This window comes from Schistocerca piceifrons, chromosome 5 (assembly GCF_021461385.2).
Source record: "Schistocerca piceifrons isolate TAMUIC-IGC-003096 chromosome 5, iqSchPice1.1, whole genome shotgun sequence".
In the NCBI taxonomy this organism is placed as follows: domain Eukaryota; kingdom Metazoa; phylum Arthropoda; class Insecta; order Orthoptera; family Acrididae; genus Schistocerca; species Schistocerca piceifrons.
In genome coordinates, this window is record NC_060142.1 from 353,766,273 (window position 1) to 353,783,054 (window position 16,782).

General features: G+C 37.7%; 1 protein-coding gene across 1 annotated transcript in view; it reads left to right on the forward strand.

The window, feature by feature from the left end:
• The window catches only part of LOC124798417 (HEAT repeat-containing protein 1), a 286,351-nt gene extending 285,398 nt beyond the window's left edge, over window positions 1–953 (forward strand). Inside the window, exon 25 of the mRNA XM_047261815.1 lies at window positions 450–953. Within this exon, the coding sequence (XP_047117771.1) occupies window positions 450–647 (198 nt within the window). The 3' untranslated portion in view covers window positions 648–953. The remainder of the gene's footprint in view (window positions 1–449) is intronic.
• Window positions 954–16,782: the final 15,829 nt, after the last annotated feature.

The following is a 16,782-nucleotide window of genomic DNA, read 5'->3' on the forward strand; positions in this document are numbered from 1 at the left end:
TTCTTTGGAAAATAACATTTGCCAACTCCTCTGTTGCTTTCTCTCTAGAGGGGGTGTGTTATAACACTAGTATCATCTACAAAAAGTACCGATTTCACGTGTTGAATGTTACTTGCAAGGTCATAAACATATATAAAGAACAGGGGTGGACCCAAAATTGAATCTTGTGGACTGCCGTTTGTGATTTTTACCAACTGGCAATATATTATTATTTAAGGCTTGTACTATTTGATGAGTGACTGTATAAATAGCATTCTCAGTTCAGCAACGTTTCTGGAATCCAAACTGTGATATTCTAAATAAATTGTCTCTACTTAGTGTGTGATTATGTTTAAGTGCATTACATGAGTACAAGTATTACGAGTGAAATAATTATGTAGCTCCAGTCTGTTATACATCTTGTGTGGTTTGGATTTATTAATGTTTTATTTCTTTCTTCATTGTTACAGATCAGGCTCATTGCACTTGAAACTTTATGTGAAGTTGCACGGAAGTTGGGTGAAGATTTCTTGCCATTGCTGCCAGAAACTGTTCCATTCCTTGCTGAATTACTAGAAGATGAAGATGAGGAAGTTGAAAAAGCATGCACAAAATCTGTGCAAGAACTAGAGGAAATTCTAGGAGAGCCTCTCCAGAAATATTTTTGAGATGTTTTATTCAGACATGTGAATTATTTTACATATTGTGTTTGTTGTTGACATGTCAAATGTGATCACTATGTTACTTGTTAATAGTGAGTAGATGGAGATGTAAATTTTATGTATGTAATTTTGTTGGTTCCTCTTTTTTTCCCTGTATATTTATATTCATCCCCCTCCTGGCTTCTGCAGATATTAGGATTTGTACAATTAACAGGCAGTTTGTGATAAGCATGGACGGAAATTTTTTTTAAAAGCCTGTTACAAGACATACCAACAGCATGAATGAAAAATAAATGATTGTGTAGACTTGTCTTCAGGTTGTTCATTTGTTTCTTTGAATAATGTGACATTGATAGCACATGGTGTAATCCTGGCTGGCTTGGCTCTAATGCTTTTGTAGTTGAGAATATGTTAAACACTCATCTTTCTTCCTTTTTGTCCAGTCCATCTCCATCCTTTATTTCTGTGTGAGAACTTAGAAAACAAAGGTAATAATTATTTGCGTACTGAGTAACCATAGAATCTAGAGGTTAAAATTTCTGGCATTCTGGCTTTCAACCCAGAAATGTCCCTGTTTGATTCACTACAACAATATCGTATCTCTCTGACAAAGACTTTACCTGAAACATGCTTCAGTCAGCCTGAAATGGCCATCTGAGAAACTCACTGAATAAAAAAATTAATGATATTGGTAAATGAGAATGAAGTGACATTAAAATGGCAAATTTGAATTTGATAACAGTGTAGCCTTTCATGGCTAGTATTTACTTTCTTGATCTTTTTAGTTGTGTGGGCATTAGGTTGTGGTCTAAGGCACATTTTCTTGCACATGCAGTCAAGTTTACTCAGGAGCTACTAAAATAAGTGTTAATATTGGTCTTATATAACACAAAAGCAATAGTTATCTGACCAACATGGATAAAGCGGCAGGTAGCAAGTCAAGTCATGCACTGGGACCAGGGAACCACTAAATTCAGTTCTCTAATACTGTGATCTTATTGAAGTGCAATCATTACTGTAATTGGATGACCAGAGAAGCCATCGAAATTGCTAATGATGAAAATAGCATCATAAAAGGAGAAGGACTAAAATTAGAAAAAGTTGTGGGGGTTTGTGTAAAACAAAACAGATGACACCAATTCTTCTACAGTTCATACTCTGTAACTCACAATGGCAAATCTCTGTAGTCTGTGACCGATTGGATACAATCACTGTCTGCCTGTTGTGCAGTTATGTATTAACATTTTGGCTTGCCGAATGTGTTTGATTTCGAAAAATAGACAGTGAAGTCCTAATAATCTCTCAGCTTGTCCCTACCGTTACGAGATAAAACATTACACAATGCCTCACCCAACAACCTAATGCCCATAAGACTAAAATCACCAAGTATTGGGTCTGACAGTTTCTCGATGTGCCATTAATCAAAATTCAGCTAAAGCTATTACAACCACAGTGTTCATTTGTATACATTTAGTCTATGTTGCAAGTGCTGGCACAAAACAAGCTGCCTATATTGCTGCTATATGTTGTAAGCAGATGTCTGTTCATAAAATCTTTTTATGTTTCTGTTGTCACCAGTAATTATGTTGAATCTCCAGACAGAGCTACCAGTTGATTTTCTGAAACATGCTGATCTTCAAAATATGGATGTGTATTAGAGATGGATTATTTTTGGTTGTCTAACTGCACAGTAGGTGTTTCATGTCTGTATATTCCTGCAGGGTGGTGATAAGAGTGTGATCTGCTTGTATTGATAACAAGGAGGGTCTCTGTTCATATAAACAAAGGTCTTGTGACACTGTTTTTGAATTTCCAAGTGAGTGCACTTTCTCTCTAAACATAAAGATGTTGGGGGGGGGGGGGGGGGGGGCTATATGTGAGCAGCTAAGAAGATAATATAGTTGTGGTTTTATCATTGATGTATGTAGTCAAACTTAGGTCTTAACAAGTGTGGTGGGAGTGTATTGCTCTTGCTCAATCAAGGATAGATCTGTGTGTCGAATCTGAGGAATCCATTGTCTCACCCCTGCTCTTCCCCCCTCTGCTTCCTCTACTATTTGTTCTCCTCCTCTTTTTTTTCGAACTATTCATAAATTCACCTTAATTTTCATGCTTATATTTTGTGTGGACAGTTTTCAGTACAAAGGAAATTCAGAGTTTGTTTCTAGCATTTTCCTTTAATAGGTAAAAACTATTTCAGAATTTACACTTGTGGTCATACCCATACTTCTTGTCAGGAATTAATGTGACAGTATCCTTTGACCTGTTGAGTTCATTATAGTCAGGTTCTGTCTCTAATACTCTTTCTTGTTTTATAGTGTAATGTTTGGATGGTACAATTGTTTTTCATAAAGTTTAGAGTCAATACCCAGCTCTAGCAATTGATACTTTGGTTAGTTTGCCACTACTTGTCCAAACACAAATATTCAATCACCAGCACAATGTTTTGGTGTCCTCTCAACTTACATACTATTTCATATCAAGGAAACTTCCAGGCAAATTATGACAAAGTCCATTTTGGCTAAAAAATGTTCCTTGAAATGTGTGTGCAAGACTCTGTCAATGGAAGTGAGATGTTGAGGTGCCAGATATATAAAACTGTTTCTGTTTCTTAACTAACAAGTGCCTGCTGCATTGATGTTAGTAGTGCTATCATGGAAGACTGTACTCAGTTGTTTGTGAAGTGTCCACAATAGAGTTCATGTATGATTGTCAGGCATGAAGCATTGTACATTCAGGAACTAGCAGACATGTATTTAATATATCAAGCTGCAAGGTGTATTGCTCAGGTAGTCAAATAGTTTTGCTGCAGGTTTAATTTTCTAATTGTCAGAGCACTCATTCTCAATAAAAAACTATGCACATAGGAAAATTTGAAAATACAGTGTTGAGCACTTACGGAGAAGATTCATCAGTAAACACCCTTCAGCTTGCATGTGACATGAACACTTGGAAGAATAGTGTTGAGAGTACTAAAGGAGCAGCAGCTACACCTTTATAATAAACAGTGGGGCCAAATGATTTTGAACCCATAGGTTCTGTCAGTGGATTATGTTGTAATGCGTCATTTAGACAGATAGTAATCACTCCGAACAGCTGCCGTGTTCTTAGTTTGATGCTATATGCATAAAGAAAATGCACTGAAAGATGTTGCCTAATTCGGATACCTGTGAGGATAACAGAAACTGTTGAATAAAGATTGATTAGCAACAGGCAATTTTTTGACTACCATTTAGGAGTGATACAGCATGGAATTGTTCGTACAGTATGTAACTTTAAGAACGTTTATCATCAGTAGTAGAAGAGGAGAAACTGGAGAAGGGAACCTCTACTGCATAATCTGCACTGAAATGAAACTCAGGCTTTGAATATGATCCACTGACTCATTATTAATCACAGTATGACTGAACATAACTGAGCTGTGAGCATCATGGAAGTAGTAGTTTTTGTTGGAGTAAAATTTGTATGTAGGAATGGTCACATAATATGATTGAGTCATCAAACTATCATGAAACAGCCGTCATACCTTCATAGAACAAAGTAAGAATTTAACACCAGAAAGTAGGGAATGTGACCCCTGATTAGAGGCAGAGTTGAACTTCATCAGTGTGATCACTGATGCTGACCCACCTGATTGTAATGTATCCTAGATAAGTGCTTGCACTTGGATCTTTGCCTTTAATGAGCTATGCTAGCACACCTTATAGCCTAATTTGAAACTGAAATGTATCAATTATTTTCTGTGCAGTGTCTGCTGAGCTAGTGCCTGAAGGAAAAAGGATATGGTTGCCAGTTGCTTATACCAATCCTGTGTGTTTTTCCTGAACTGAAACTTCAAATTTGTTGTGTGTTTGGATTGTAATCGGAATGCTCAGTTTGCAGAATGTTGAACTTCAGCAAAAGAACATCGGATTTGAATCTCAGACCAGCACTATGTACAAGTGGAATCTCAGTAGTATCTCTCTCATTACCACATTTTCCCACATAGTATGTCCACATTTGGAAGTCCCAGTTCTGACTGCATTAAACACATATTAAAACAACTTATTTTTTACATTCACCCTTCCCACTTAGCATTTTCAAATTAGGGTTTATCGCTAGTGTTTGGCACTGCAGCTTTTGTTACCATTTAGTTCTGAGAGTTGGACTGGGACATTTGTGGCTGCGTAAATATGCGTGGGAACAGTGCTACTCAGTGCCAGTGCAAAAAAATTATCTGCTGTGGTAGAACAGCCATGCAAAAGTAGTTCATATAGGTTGACAGTAGCTTCGACAAATTCTGACTTTTACTGACAAATACTGATCAAAGGCAGGTGCGAAGTTGTAGTGGTCAGACAACAAGCAAAATAGTTATTAGTATGTAACTCAACTCAGTCACTGGTGTTCTTTACTCATGTTCAGCATTTCACTGATACACAGTCCACGATTTTTTTGTATCTAAAGGAGTACCAATACATTGTTCATGAAAAGACATTGAGACAGTTAACAAACAAAAATTGGAACATTGTTCAGGAAATGCACATAAATTCACACATGAAGCATGTTGATATTACACAAAAGCTGAACATTCCTCCATTAACATTAAATACAATAACAAGCAAACTAAAAAGTAATGGAAACCATGATTGGATGCCAACTGATGAAAATGAATGTGCTGCAATCAATTTAAAAAAAAAAAAAAAAAAAAGAAAAATGCTGTTGAAGTTGATTAAACAAGCTCATGCTTCAAATATTTCAATTAATGGGTACAAGTCTCAGCTGTGGCACAAATTCTAATTTGTTTCTTCAGCTTCTATCATTGCCGTATTAATGGAACTGTTATTCATGCTACAGCAATGTTTTTGACACCAGTGGTGAGGCTCGGAGATCTCAAAGCATCCAGTGGTCAGATTGAAAGGCTCAAGAACCGACAGTTCAGTGTATAAATGTGTTCTAGTTGAGGCCAGACACATTTAAAGGTCAGAAATAGGAAAGTCATCCTATTTAGCAACAACTGTGCAGCACCTCTGCAAGATACATCATATCTACATAATATAAATGTAGAACGAAAGTGCTGGCATATTTAAAGGTCTTTAAATATGTCTGCTTGTGTCTGTATGTGTGGATGGATATGTGTGTGTGTGTGTGCGCGCGAGTGTATACCTGTCCTTTTTTCCCCCTAAGGTAAGTCTTTCCACTCCCGGGATTGGAATGACTCCTTACCCTCACCCTTAAAACCCACTTCCTTTCGTCTTTCCCTCTCCTTCCCTCTTTCCTGATGAGGCAACAGTTTGTTGCGAAAGCTTGAATTTTGTGTGTATGTTTTGTGTTTGTTTGTGTGTCTATCGACCTGCCAGCGCTTTCATTCGGTAAGTCACCTCATCTTTGTTTTTATATATAATTTTTCCCACGTGGAATGTTTCGCTCTATTATATTAATATAAATGTAGTGTTTTTTCCTCTAAAATGTACAAGCCACCTTCAACTACCCTACCAAGGCATTATAATATGGCTGAAACAAAAATAAAGGAGATTCTCCTAAAGAAGAGGCTGCCCTGTCTTCAGACTACAATGAAACAGATAACAATCTTGGTCGCAATACATCCTGTATGAAGTACGTGGGGTAACACGCAGAAAAGCACTATCTCAAACTGCTTCAAGAATGCTAAATATCTTTTTCCAAAACTGTTTCCCGAGGAAAACTGCAGTGCAGTTTCTCCTTTAAGTCGTCACACAAATGACAAAGTGACACACATTGAAATAAGCAACCAAGGGATAGAAAAGCAACTGAAATTGCTCAACAGAGCAGAGGCCTCTGGACCTGATGGGATACCAGTTCAGCTCTGCACTGAGCATGTGAAAGAATTTGCACCTCTTGTAGTGGCAGAGAACTGGAGGTCTTTAGAAGAGCGAAGCGTTTCTAATGATAGGATAAGAGTATAGGTCATTCTTGTATTCGAGAAAAGTCATCAGACAAATGCACAAAATTTTAGGCCTGTATCTCTGATGTTGGTGTGCATTGTAAAATTTTGGAACATGTTTTATGTTTGTGTATTATGACAATTCTGGAGACAGAAAATTTCCTCTGTAGGAAATCGACATGTCCTCAGAAAATAAGGATCATGTGAAACCCAGTTCTCAATGTCCACAAGAGTCAAAAAACAGCAAATGCAGGCACCTAAGTAGATGCTGTGTACCGTGTCTTCTGGAAGGCATTTAATACAGCTCTGCGCTGCCGCCTGATAAACAAAATGTGAGCATACATTATATCAGGCCAACTGTGTGACTGGATTGAAGAGTTTCTAGCAAACTGAACATAGAATGTTATTCTGAACTGAGAGAAGTCTTCAGACATAAAAATAGTTTGGTTGTGACTCAGGAAACTGTTATAGGACCATTACTTTTCACAATATAAATAAATGGCATAGTAAAAGAAGGCTAGCTTTCATCAGAAGCTTACAGATTATGTCATGCCAGAAAAGAAGTAATTGTAACTGAACAATGGCAGCAAATAATGGAGCAGGAAGAAAACACTGACTACCTTAACTTTGATACATATGTGGAATGTGAGAAAGATAATGCTGTCTGTTGGTCCGTGATAACTGATGCAAGTCTTGCAGGAACAGTTGGTAGAGAAACAGGAAGAACATGAAGACTAGGATGAACCAGAACCATTGCCAAAAGCTATTGAATGAGTGGATAGAGTTAAGTATTATGTACTGAGTTCTTAAGTTGATGAAGTGATGAATGAGGACAGTACAATATTATGATTAGGACAAAAGAAATAGTCAACTATTGATATATTTTTTAAACTGAAGTCACCTTCAAATTATACAACACATTTGATATAAAATAGGAATCTTGCCTCTTTAACGTTGCTTCAAATTAAGAGTCTAATTTCGAGCCGTTCAACATACCTTTCACAAATTCATTCTAATGCAATAGTTTCATAGAATCTAATTAATAAAGCCTTCAAACAAAACTTTTCCAATGTGGTGTTAATATGTATTCGACAGGTGCTGCCTCTAGAAACAAAAACTGTACCTGTTTTTCATTCGTTCTATTAACAAACGTGTGGATACGCCTTACACTTTGCATAAATAAAGTATGCAGAATTGAAGTGTACAGAATTGCTTTTTTATTTTGAGAAGCACAACATACACATTCATAAAGGGGCCCTAGAGCCTACACTCTCGCACCACGTGACTTAACTGAATTCCAACTGGCAGAAGTGTAAACATCTGACATACTGGATTTAGCCAGTGTCACTGTATTTGACACATTTTTGCTTCTTACATACTAATGCATAATTCTGAGAGTTTGTGAGTATGATATTTAGAATGTGTTCTCGAAAAGGCACCTTTTGAATTTTAATTTGTTGAGGTAGCGTGTCGGGAAGTATGCCATGAAGAGAGAGCATATTACTCTAAATATGATACTCCTAATCAAAAGAATTGAATCATTACAAAATCAGGCATTTATCAATATTATGTCTCCCGCTTATGACATTCAAAATCTGAGGACATTTCAAAAATTTATTAACAAGATTCTACTGTAGTATTTTGTGATGCTGGTGATCAGGAGCATATGTTATACAGTCTTAGCACTGTTGTTATTGTATCACAACAACTCCCTACCCATCCTATTTTTGATTTTTAGTTGCTGCTAGCACCATGTGAGGTGATACAGTGGTAAGACACAGGACTTATAATTGGGAGGACAGCAGTTCAAATCCCTGTTCAGATCTCAAGTTTTAGGTTTTGTTTGATCCCTTTGCAAGGGCATTGCAGATTTCCTTTGCCTTCCTCCTCTATCCGTTCTTGTCCTATGTCTGCCAATTTCGCCACTGGCAGGACATTTAACCCTAATCTTTCTTCTGCTGTTAACATCAAACCATGTGAGATGCCAATCAAGTTCAAGAGAAACATCCCTGGATTTCAAACAGTCTCTAATACTGACACGCTCATGGAAAAGAGAGATATAAAGTGCCTTAAAATACAGCACAGCTGCTGAACTGACAAGACACACTGGCTTACCAGTATTTGTGATGAAATAGGCCAGCATCAAAAGCTAAATCAAATGCATGACTTCTTCAAAATGACAAACACATTACCTGTGAGTTCAAACCAAGTATGTGGGTGATAGATGATGTAAATGGAAATCTTATTACTGACATAAAGGAAGCTATAGTTAACCCATCATCTCCCACTAATCTGTTTTCAGATTCTATTTTTTTATTTATTTTACTACCATAATGGGAGGACTTGTATTGAATTTCAGTTATTATGCACTGAGGTGACAAAAGTCAAGGGATACCACCTACCGGGCATTGTGCAGCAACTTGATGTGGCATGGAGTTGACAAGTTGTTGGAAGTCCCCTGCAGAAATATCGAGCCATGCCACCTATATAGCTGTCCGTAATTGTGAAAGTGTTGGCATTGCAGGATTTTTTGAACGAACTAACTTCACGATGATGTCCCATGAATGTTCAGTGGGGTGGCGCATCGTAATCCACAAAAATTCCATCATTGTTTGGGAAAATGAAGTCCAAGAATGGCTGAAAGTGGTGTCCAAGTAGCAGAACATAACCATTTCCAGGCAATGTTCAGTTGGAACAGAGGGTCCAATCCATTGCACGTAAGCACGGCCCAACCATTATGGAGCCAGCAGCAGCTTGCACTATGCTTTGTTGACATCTTGGATCCATGACCTCGTGGGGTCTACATCTCAATTGAACCCTACCATTAGCTGTTACCACCTGAAATCGGGAGTCTTCTGTATCGAAGAAAAATTTATAAGCGACGTGAGGCAATATTTCCAAATGCTTTGTTTCTTGAAGAGGGCACTTCTCAGTTCTGTTTTCTCACACTGTAGCTGTTACCCTAAACCCAATGTTTCGCATATGCTGTTTTGCTGTTTGTCAAATGCAATAATAATTGGCACCAATTTTAATACTGTGGAACCACTCACTTCTGCAAGTACACAGAGTAGAATATCTAAGCAGAAAACTAACATTGAACATCCACAGTTCGTAAAGAATTACAATATAAATATGGGAGGCGTAGACCATCATGACTGGCTTGTTGGGAAATATGCCATTTCTTTACACAGCAAGAAATGGTAGTGGGCTCTCTTTACAAGAATATGGCCGTTATGAACATATGAATCACATATTGCATGGTACACGGAGCAAGATCTCTCGATTTATTGGAGATCTGACATCATCTTGCTGTCCACTGTTTGTAAATGGCTACAAATTGCAGAGTGGAGAATCCCTTATCAACACCTAAAAGATCGTTCCCTGAAGTGATATATGATGAAAAGCACAACTTTATGTCAACACATAATTCCCAAAGATGATGTCAGTTTGCTGGTGGCAAAGGCAGTCCACTAACATTTTGTAAGAAGTGTAACATTGCCCTTTGTCACAACTGCTTTGAACCTACCACACAAAATTAGATGGAACAGTGTAGAAGCATAAATAGGTGATCAGAACTGAAAATCATTGGTTTTACAATGATTGGTAGTAAACAACTACTCAGAAGAAATTCACAATTGTATCCCATCCTTTTCTGGCACTTCTTTGCTTACTAGATAAGCTTTCATTACATTTACAAGTATGTGTCTTCAGTCTACCTACTTCTGCCCACAGCACAGTTAGTCCAGCCTTTTCTGACTTGAGCTTATAGTTTTCCCTAGCCAAGCTACGTTTTAAATTTTGTATTTGTAATTTCAATACAGTTACTTCACCAAGTTGATCAACTAATGTAAGCCCATCAAACAACTGTGCTGCTTAAATCAGAAGTGGTATCACTGTCACAAATTCTTAAATATTTGGTGGGAGTTTTATTCACGATTTTACAAGCAGCTTTCCTTTTTGTGTGATATTTTCTTTGCTTTAATGGGGTAAACAAATATTGGGCAAATGCAGGAAAATGTGAGGAACCGAATTTGGTTTCAAGTGCCAATTAATTCTGAGCAGTTCTGCTTCCTTTCCATCAATAATTAATTTGTCTGTTTTCAATATCAAATTTTCAGAAAATTATCACAAATGTATGAATTTCTTGTTAGCTCCTTTTGGGATAACTTTTTTCCATTTGTTAAAATTTTCCACTTCCTTTGGGGGCTTGAAAAAGCATCTTACCTCTCAGCAACTTCTATAACCTGGCACAAAACAGGAAGGTATCATCACTTTAGTTTAGGAGACTGCAGATCAAACTATTAACTGCAATTGAAATATTTGCTTGGCAACCACATATTTCGGTTTAATTTATAGGGCAAGTACCACTAATAATCTGCACCACTGCAGAATTGCACAAAACATCCACAAATCAGCAACAAAACACATGATATAGCATTTATAAACATAGACAACACAGCTTGCAAAACAATCACAGCGCTGTGCAGTGAGACAACACAGCGTGCAAAACAATTGCAGCACTGTGCAGTGAGAGATTACCGCACTAACCCTATTCAGCTCATGTTATTGGAGACAAGAGATGACACTTTAAACTTCTGTACGCTATGTTAATACTATTAGCAGCATCAACTGTAGTATTCAGTTACATACAGATGTATGTTACTTGGTGGTACATTTATGTCAACATGAGGGGCAAAAGTATTTATTTGTTACACTGATAAATCCCAAGTACTTAGCATCCACTTTCATTGTTGTATTATTACTGTTAGAAAGAACTTTTAGTTATGATACTAGGTGTTTTGGAACTCCAAACTCATTGAGCACATGCCACAAGTTGTCCTACATGCCATAATCAAAGCCTTCACATAAATAGTCTAGAAAACAAATGTAGGCAAGAACACAGAGCTCAAGACATTTTTCCAATTTTAACTGTCACAAAACCTGCTTGTTCTGGAGAAATCTGAGATTGCAGGAATTCCTTTGGGCATAGAGTCATCAAGTACAGTGTGATATTAATGTGTTAGTTCAATAGTTGGAGCAGTCCCTAACTGATCAGTTTTTGTGACGAGGAATTGGAACAGATGTAGTCTAGTCTTTAGGTTATTCCCTAAATCGCTTCAGGCAAATGCCGGGATGGTTCCTTTGAAAGGGCACGGCCGATTTCCTTCCCCATCCTTCCCTCAACCGAGCTTGCGCTCTGTCTTTAATGACCTCGTTGTCGACAAGACGTTAAACACTAATCTCCTCCTCCTCTTTAGGTTATTCATTAGTTTTCCACAACATATAACATATTAAATGTAAAACAAGCTTGCCTTCCTCTCCCATCACTGTCAGCATTTCTCTGGAAATGCTTTGTTTATCAAATGCTTGGTAGCATCCTCAGTTGCACTGAACAGAATATCAGGTTTGTCCGATTCCATGCATAAGTTCTCCGCCTCAACGTTTTTTTTTTTTTTTTTTTTTTTTTTTTTTTTTTTTTTTTTTTTTTTTTTTTTTTTTTTTTTTTTTTTTTGCAATACAGGCTTTCACAGTATTGTTTCCATTTAAGACATTAGCTCTCCACCTTTGTCTTTTTTTTGGGGGCGGGGGGGGGGGGGAGAGGAGGGGGGGGGTGCGTAAAAAATGTATGTTTTTCTATGCTTATATAATATAGTGACATCAAACATCATAAATAAATCCTCTGTTTATTTTATAAGTAGTCACATAAACAGAATTGCCTTATCTATGAACAGATATGGTAACTATCTGGAATGTATGATAACTGTGTTTATACAAGCATTTAGATTTTGTTATTTCTGTTGTATATTCATTTTCGTAAGTAAATTATTGCAGCCTTATGATTTGGAATGGTAAATTACGTATACTAAACAAAATTACATATACTCATTATATTACTCTCGTCATTATATTTTTGTATTACAAATATCTTTCAGTTTTAGAAGAAATAGCTTTATTACTTTTAAAATTTACATGCACCAATCATTGTAAAACCAATGATTTTCAGTTCTGATCACCTATTTATGCTTCTACACTGTTCCATCTTATTTTGTGTGGTAGATTCAAAGCAGTTGTGACAAAGGGCAATGTTACACTTCTTACAAAATGTTAGTGGACTGCCTTTGCCACCAGCAAACTGACATCATCTTTGGGAATTATGTGTTGACATAAAGTTGTGCTTTTCATCATATATCACTTCAGGGAACGATCTTTTAGGTGTTGATAAGGGATTCTCCACTCTGCAATTTGTAGCCATTTACAAATAGTGGACAGCAAGATGATGTCAGATCTCCAATAAATCGAGAGATCTTGCTCCGTGTACCATGCAATATGTGATTCATATGTTCATAACGGCCATATTCTTGTAAAGAGAGCCCACTACCATTTCTTACTGTGTAAAGAAATGGCATATTTCCCAACAAGCCAGTCATGATGGTCTACGCCTCCCATATTTATATTGTAATTCTTTACGAACTGTGGATGTTCAATGTTAGTTTTCTGCTTAGATATTCTACTCTGTGTACTTGCAGAAGTGAGTGGTTCCACAGTATTAAAATTGGTGCCAATTATTATTATTGCATTTGACAAACAGCAAAACAGCATATGCGAAACATTGGGTTTAGGGTAACAGCTACAGTGTGAGAAAACAGAACTGAGAAGTGCCCTCTTCAAGAAACAAAGCATTTGGAAATATTGCCTCATGTCGCTTATAAATTTTTCTTCGATACAGAGGACTCCCGATTTCAGGTGGTAACAGCTTGCAACTTGTGTTGCAAAAAACATTCAGACCAACCGCAGGAAACAGAGAAAGCTGTCAAAATGGTGTAGACAGTGGCTGCTAAAGCGAAAGCAGTTTTCTCACGTAAATTTACTGCAAGATTTGCATGGCGAACCTTAAGAAGGCCAAGCAGATCAAAATACCACAACGTTGGTTGGTATACTTGATCTACCCCTACACCAGATCTTCTAGATTTCTGAACTTTGGATAACGCTTTTCGGTAAACAGTTCGCAACGAATCTTTTTTTTTTATTACTGTTTCTCTGTTTGCCGAGGCGTCAACTGCCTGCAATTTTTCCATTAGAGCATTGTCTGGTGCTGTCTTTTTGTCTCGGTCACTATATTCTTTACTTTTAATCTTCCACAAACATGGGTGGTTTCGATATATATATATCAATGAATTCACTAACAAACTCTCGAGAACACTGACGAGTATCAGCCATTTTAATGCCCTATGCGCACAAATACAAACACTAGACTGAGCAGACAGCTGTTTCGCCCCAGGTTTGCGGCGATCTCCTGTCCACACGCTCCAACTTGTCTGCGCAGATGTGGTTTGAACCCACAAATTTGAGAGGTTTCGCTCAAACCTCCAACTTCCAGGTTTGCACACACCTCAGGTTGGTGCAAATCTGTCCACACGCAACGATCTGTCTGCGCAGATGTGATGTGCGCAGACATTTGCACAGACAGATCGTTGCGTGTGGACGGGCCTTTACTGCGGAATGGTTAGCAGCTTCTGCAACAGAAACTTCATTGGACTGCCTAACTACATGTGTATCTAGTTTCAACTGCCCCTGTGAAGAAAAGGGTGCAGCAGCTTTTACATGCTTTTTGAATGATTCAATAAATCCGACAGACGCGGATTTAAATTGCACTGGCAATGTCGACATCGCACACTAGAAGGATCTTCGGGTATCTCAAGAAGTCAGTCTTTCAACTGTTTATTGCTAAGCCACTCTTTTCTTAACTTTTGGGTGTATTTTTTGTCCTTTTGCTTCGACATTTTGATGAGACAACTAATAAAAAAAATAAAGAAAATCATTGTTTACAACGCGATTAGCTGCACCATAAAATTAACAATTCAAAACTATGCATTGTACCGACTTCGGTCCACGGTAACTTGTAACTGCCATGATAAAAGCAAAGAACTAAGACGCGAAAGGATTGTTCAGTTACGTTGAGGTAGGGGAAACACCATATCGAAGTCTGATTATTAAGAGTTAGCTGGAGCCATATTGTTGCCAGTTTAGAATTTTTCACATTAAATACAATTTCAAAGTGTATAATGGAACGACTGAACTAAACGGAAAAATATTGTCGCAGACATCAATCCACAAATCCGTTACAAAATCCGTTGCCCGCTAAATGCAAAATTTCACCCGCTGACAGTATGAAAATTCCGTCAAATTTAGCGGAAATTCCGCTAACTTAGCAACCCTGAACACAAGAGTTCGAGAGGATTAAAGATCGATTATGTTCTGCAATACTTATTAAAGAATTGAAAACTTTTCGCAGTATTATTATAACCCTAGTTTATTCACAGCATTACTAAAAGTAAGTTGTTAATGTGGTATATTTTGAACTAGATTTCACCATCGTTATCTAGTTGGTCAGCTGTAGAAATATGAAGTGACATTGTACGAATGAATATTGTTGCCGTATAACAAACATTCTCTGATCCCTTTTTTTCCCTTTTCTTGCTGGTTTAATATACTGACAATCCAAAAATTAAATACTGTGTGCAAAGTCGTGCAGTTTATGCACTTGCACGTTCTCCTGGTTCCATTCCAGAACAATTCAAAAAAATAGTTATAAGTATTGAGTCTATGCTCTAGTCATGTTTAGAAAGTAAGTGTACTAGATTTTTATATTTTTTCTTGAAAAATGTATTTGAATAAAAAGTACAAGTCTTGTTGACTATTTTTTCCACATAATCGCCACCCCACTTAGTCCATGCTATGAGCAGTGGTACAAGTTTCTTTATGCCCTCCCCAAAGACTCCCGCTAGATTCTTCCCCTACTTCAGAACCACTTTCTGCACCTGCACGTCGGTTGAAAATTTAATTCCACTCATGCGTACGTTCAGGGAGGTGAAAAGATGATGGTCTGAAGGCGCCAAGTCTGGGGAATATGGGGGATGGTTGAGAGCATCCCAACAAAATGAGTCCAAGAGTGCTTTGGTGGCTAAGGCTGTGAGGATGGACGTTGTCGTGCAACATGGACACTCCTGTCATCAACACCCCCCTCCTTTTGATTAGAATGCTCCTTCTGAGTTATTTTAGGGTCTGTCAGTATCGTTCGACGAAAATTATATCTTTTCAGTCCCAAAACACTGAAGCCACAATTTTTTTTTTTGCCCGAAATTGCGGATTTGAATTTTTTGGTAGGTGGGTAACTTGTGTTACGACTGTTTTTTGGTCTTAGGCGTGTAATGAGACACCCACATTTCATCTCCAGACACAACAGAGCTCAAAAACTCATCACCTTCCAGTTCAAGTCGCTCAAGAAACTCGCAGCCGCTACTGACGCGTTTTTTCTTGTAAGACACATCTTGCACAAAGTTTCCAGTACCCCAGTGTTTCTGTGAGTGTGTCGTGTAAGACAGTTCTGGAGAGTTGTGGAAATACCGCAAAAATTGCATCACAGTTGATCGGCGGTCTTCACGTACAGTTTCCTTGATTTTTTTCACCAATTCAACAGTCAAAAGGGGAAATCTTCCACTCCTCTCTTCGTCACGAACATTTGTTCTGTCTGCCCTAAACTACCTACACCACATCACCCCACTAGTTCTGTTTATAACACCTTCGCAGTAAGCCGTTTTGATTCGCGAAAAAATTTTGATTGGTAGTTTTCTTCTGTGAGTAAGATCACAGCATGTGGCGCACATTTGGCGGGATTTTGTACTGATATCTTTCACACAAATAGACACTGCAACGTGAGTTAACATACTACCATGTTCCTGTGATGCTCGCTCTGGTCGTGGGATCCCCCCTCTATCACCCACTGTTGCTAGTCCTCAAGAAACTGATAGGGATTCCATTGGACCCTGGAGCTTTGTTCAGTTTTAACGATTTCAGATGTTTTTCAACACCACTGACACTAATACAGATTTCACTCATCTTCTTAGTGGTATGAGGATTAAATTAGGGTTTTCCTTTGTAAAGAAACATTTAGAAACAGAATTAAGCATTTCAGCTTTTCCTTTGGTACCCTCAATTTCCGCATGTGTGATTTGAGTGGTGGAGTGTAATAGTGTGGAGAAATATTTAGTTTCCTCGACTTCGCCTGCAATAATTTCACTACCCTTTCTACATGAATTGACTAACTCTTCATACGTTTGAAGAGAACAACGTTTGCAACGTACGTTACATTTCTTTTAACCTCAATACCATTAATCTGCGTCAAAGTTCCTAAACACTCTACTATAATCATTACACTTTTACTATCACCGTATTCAATGCTAC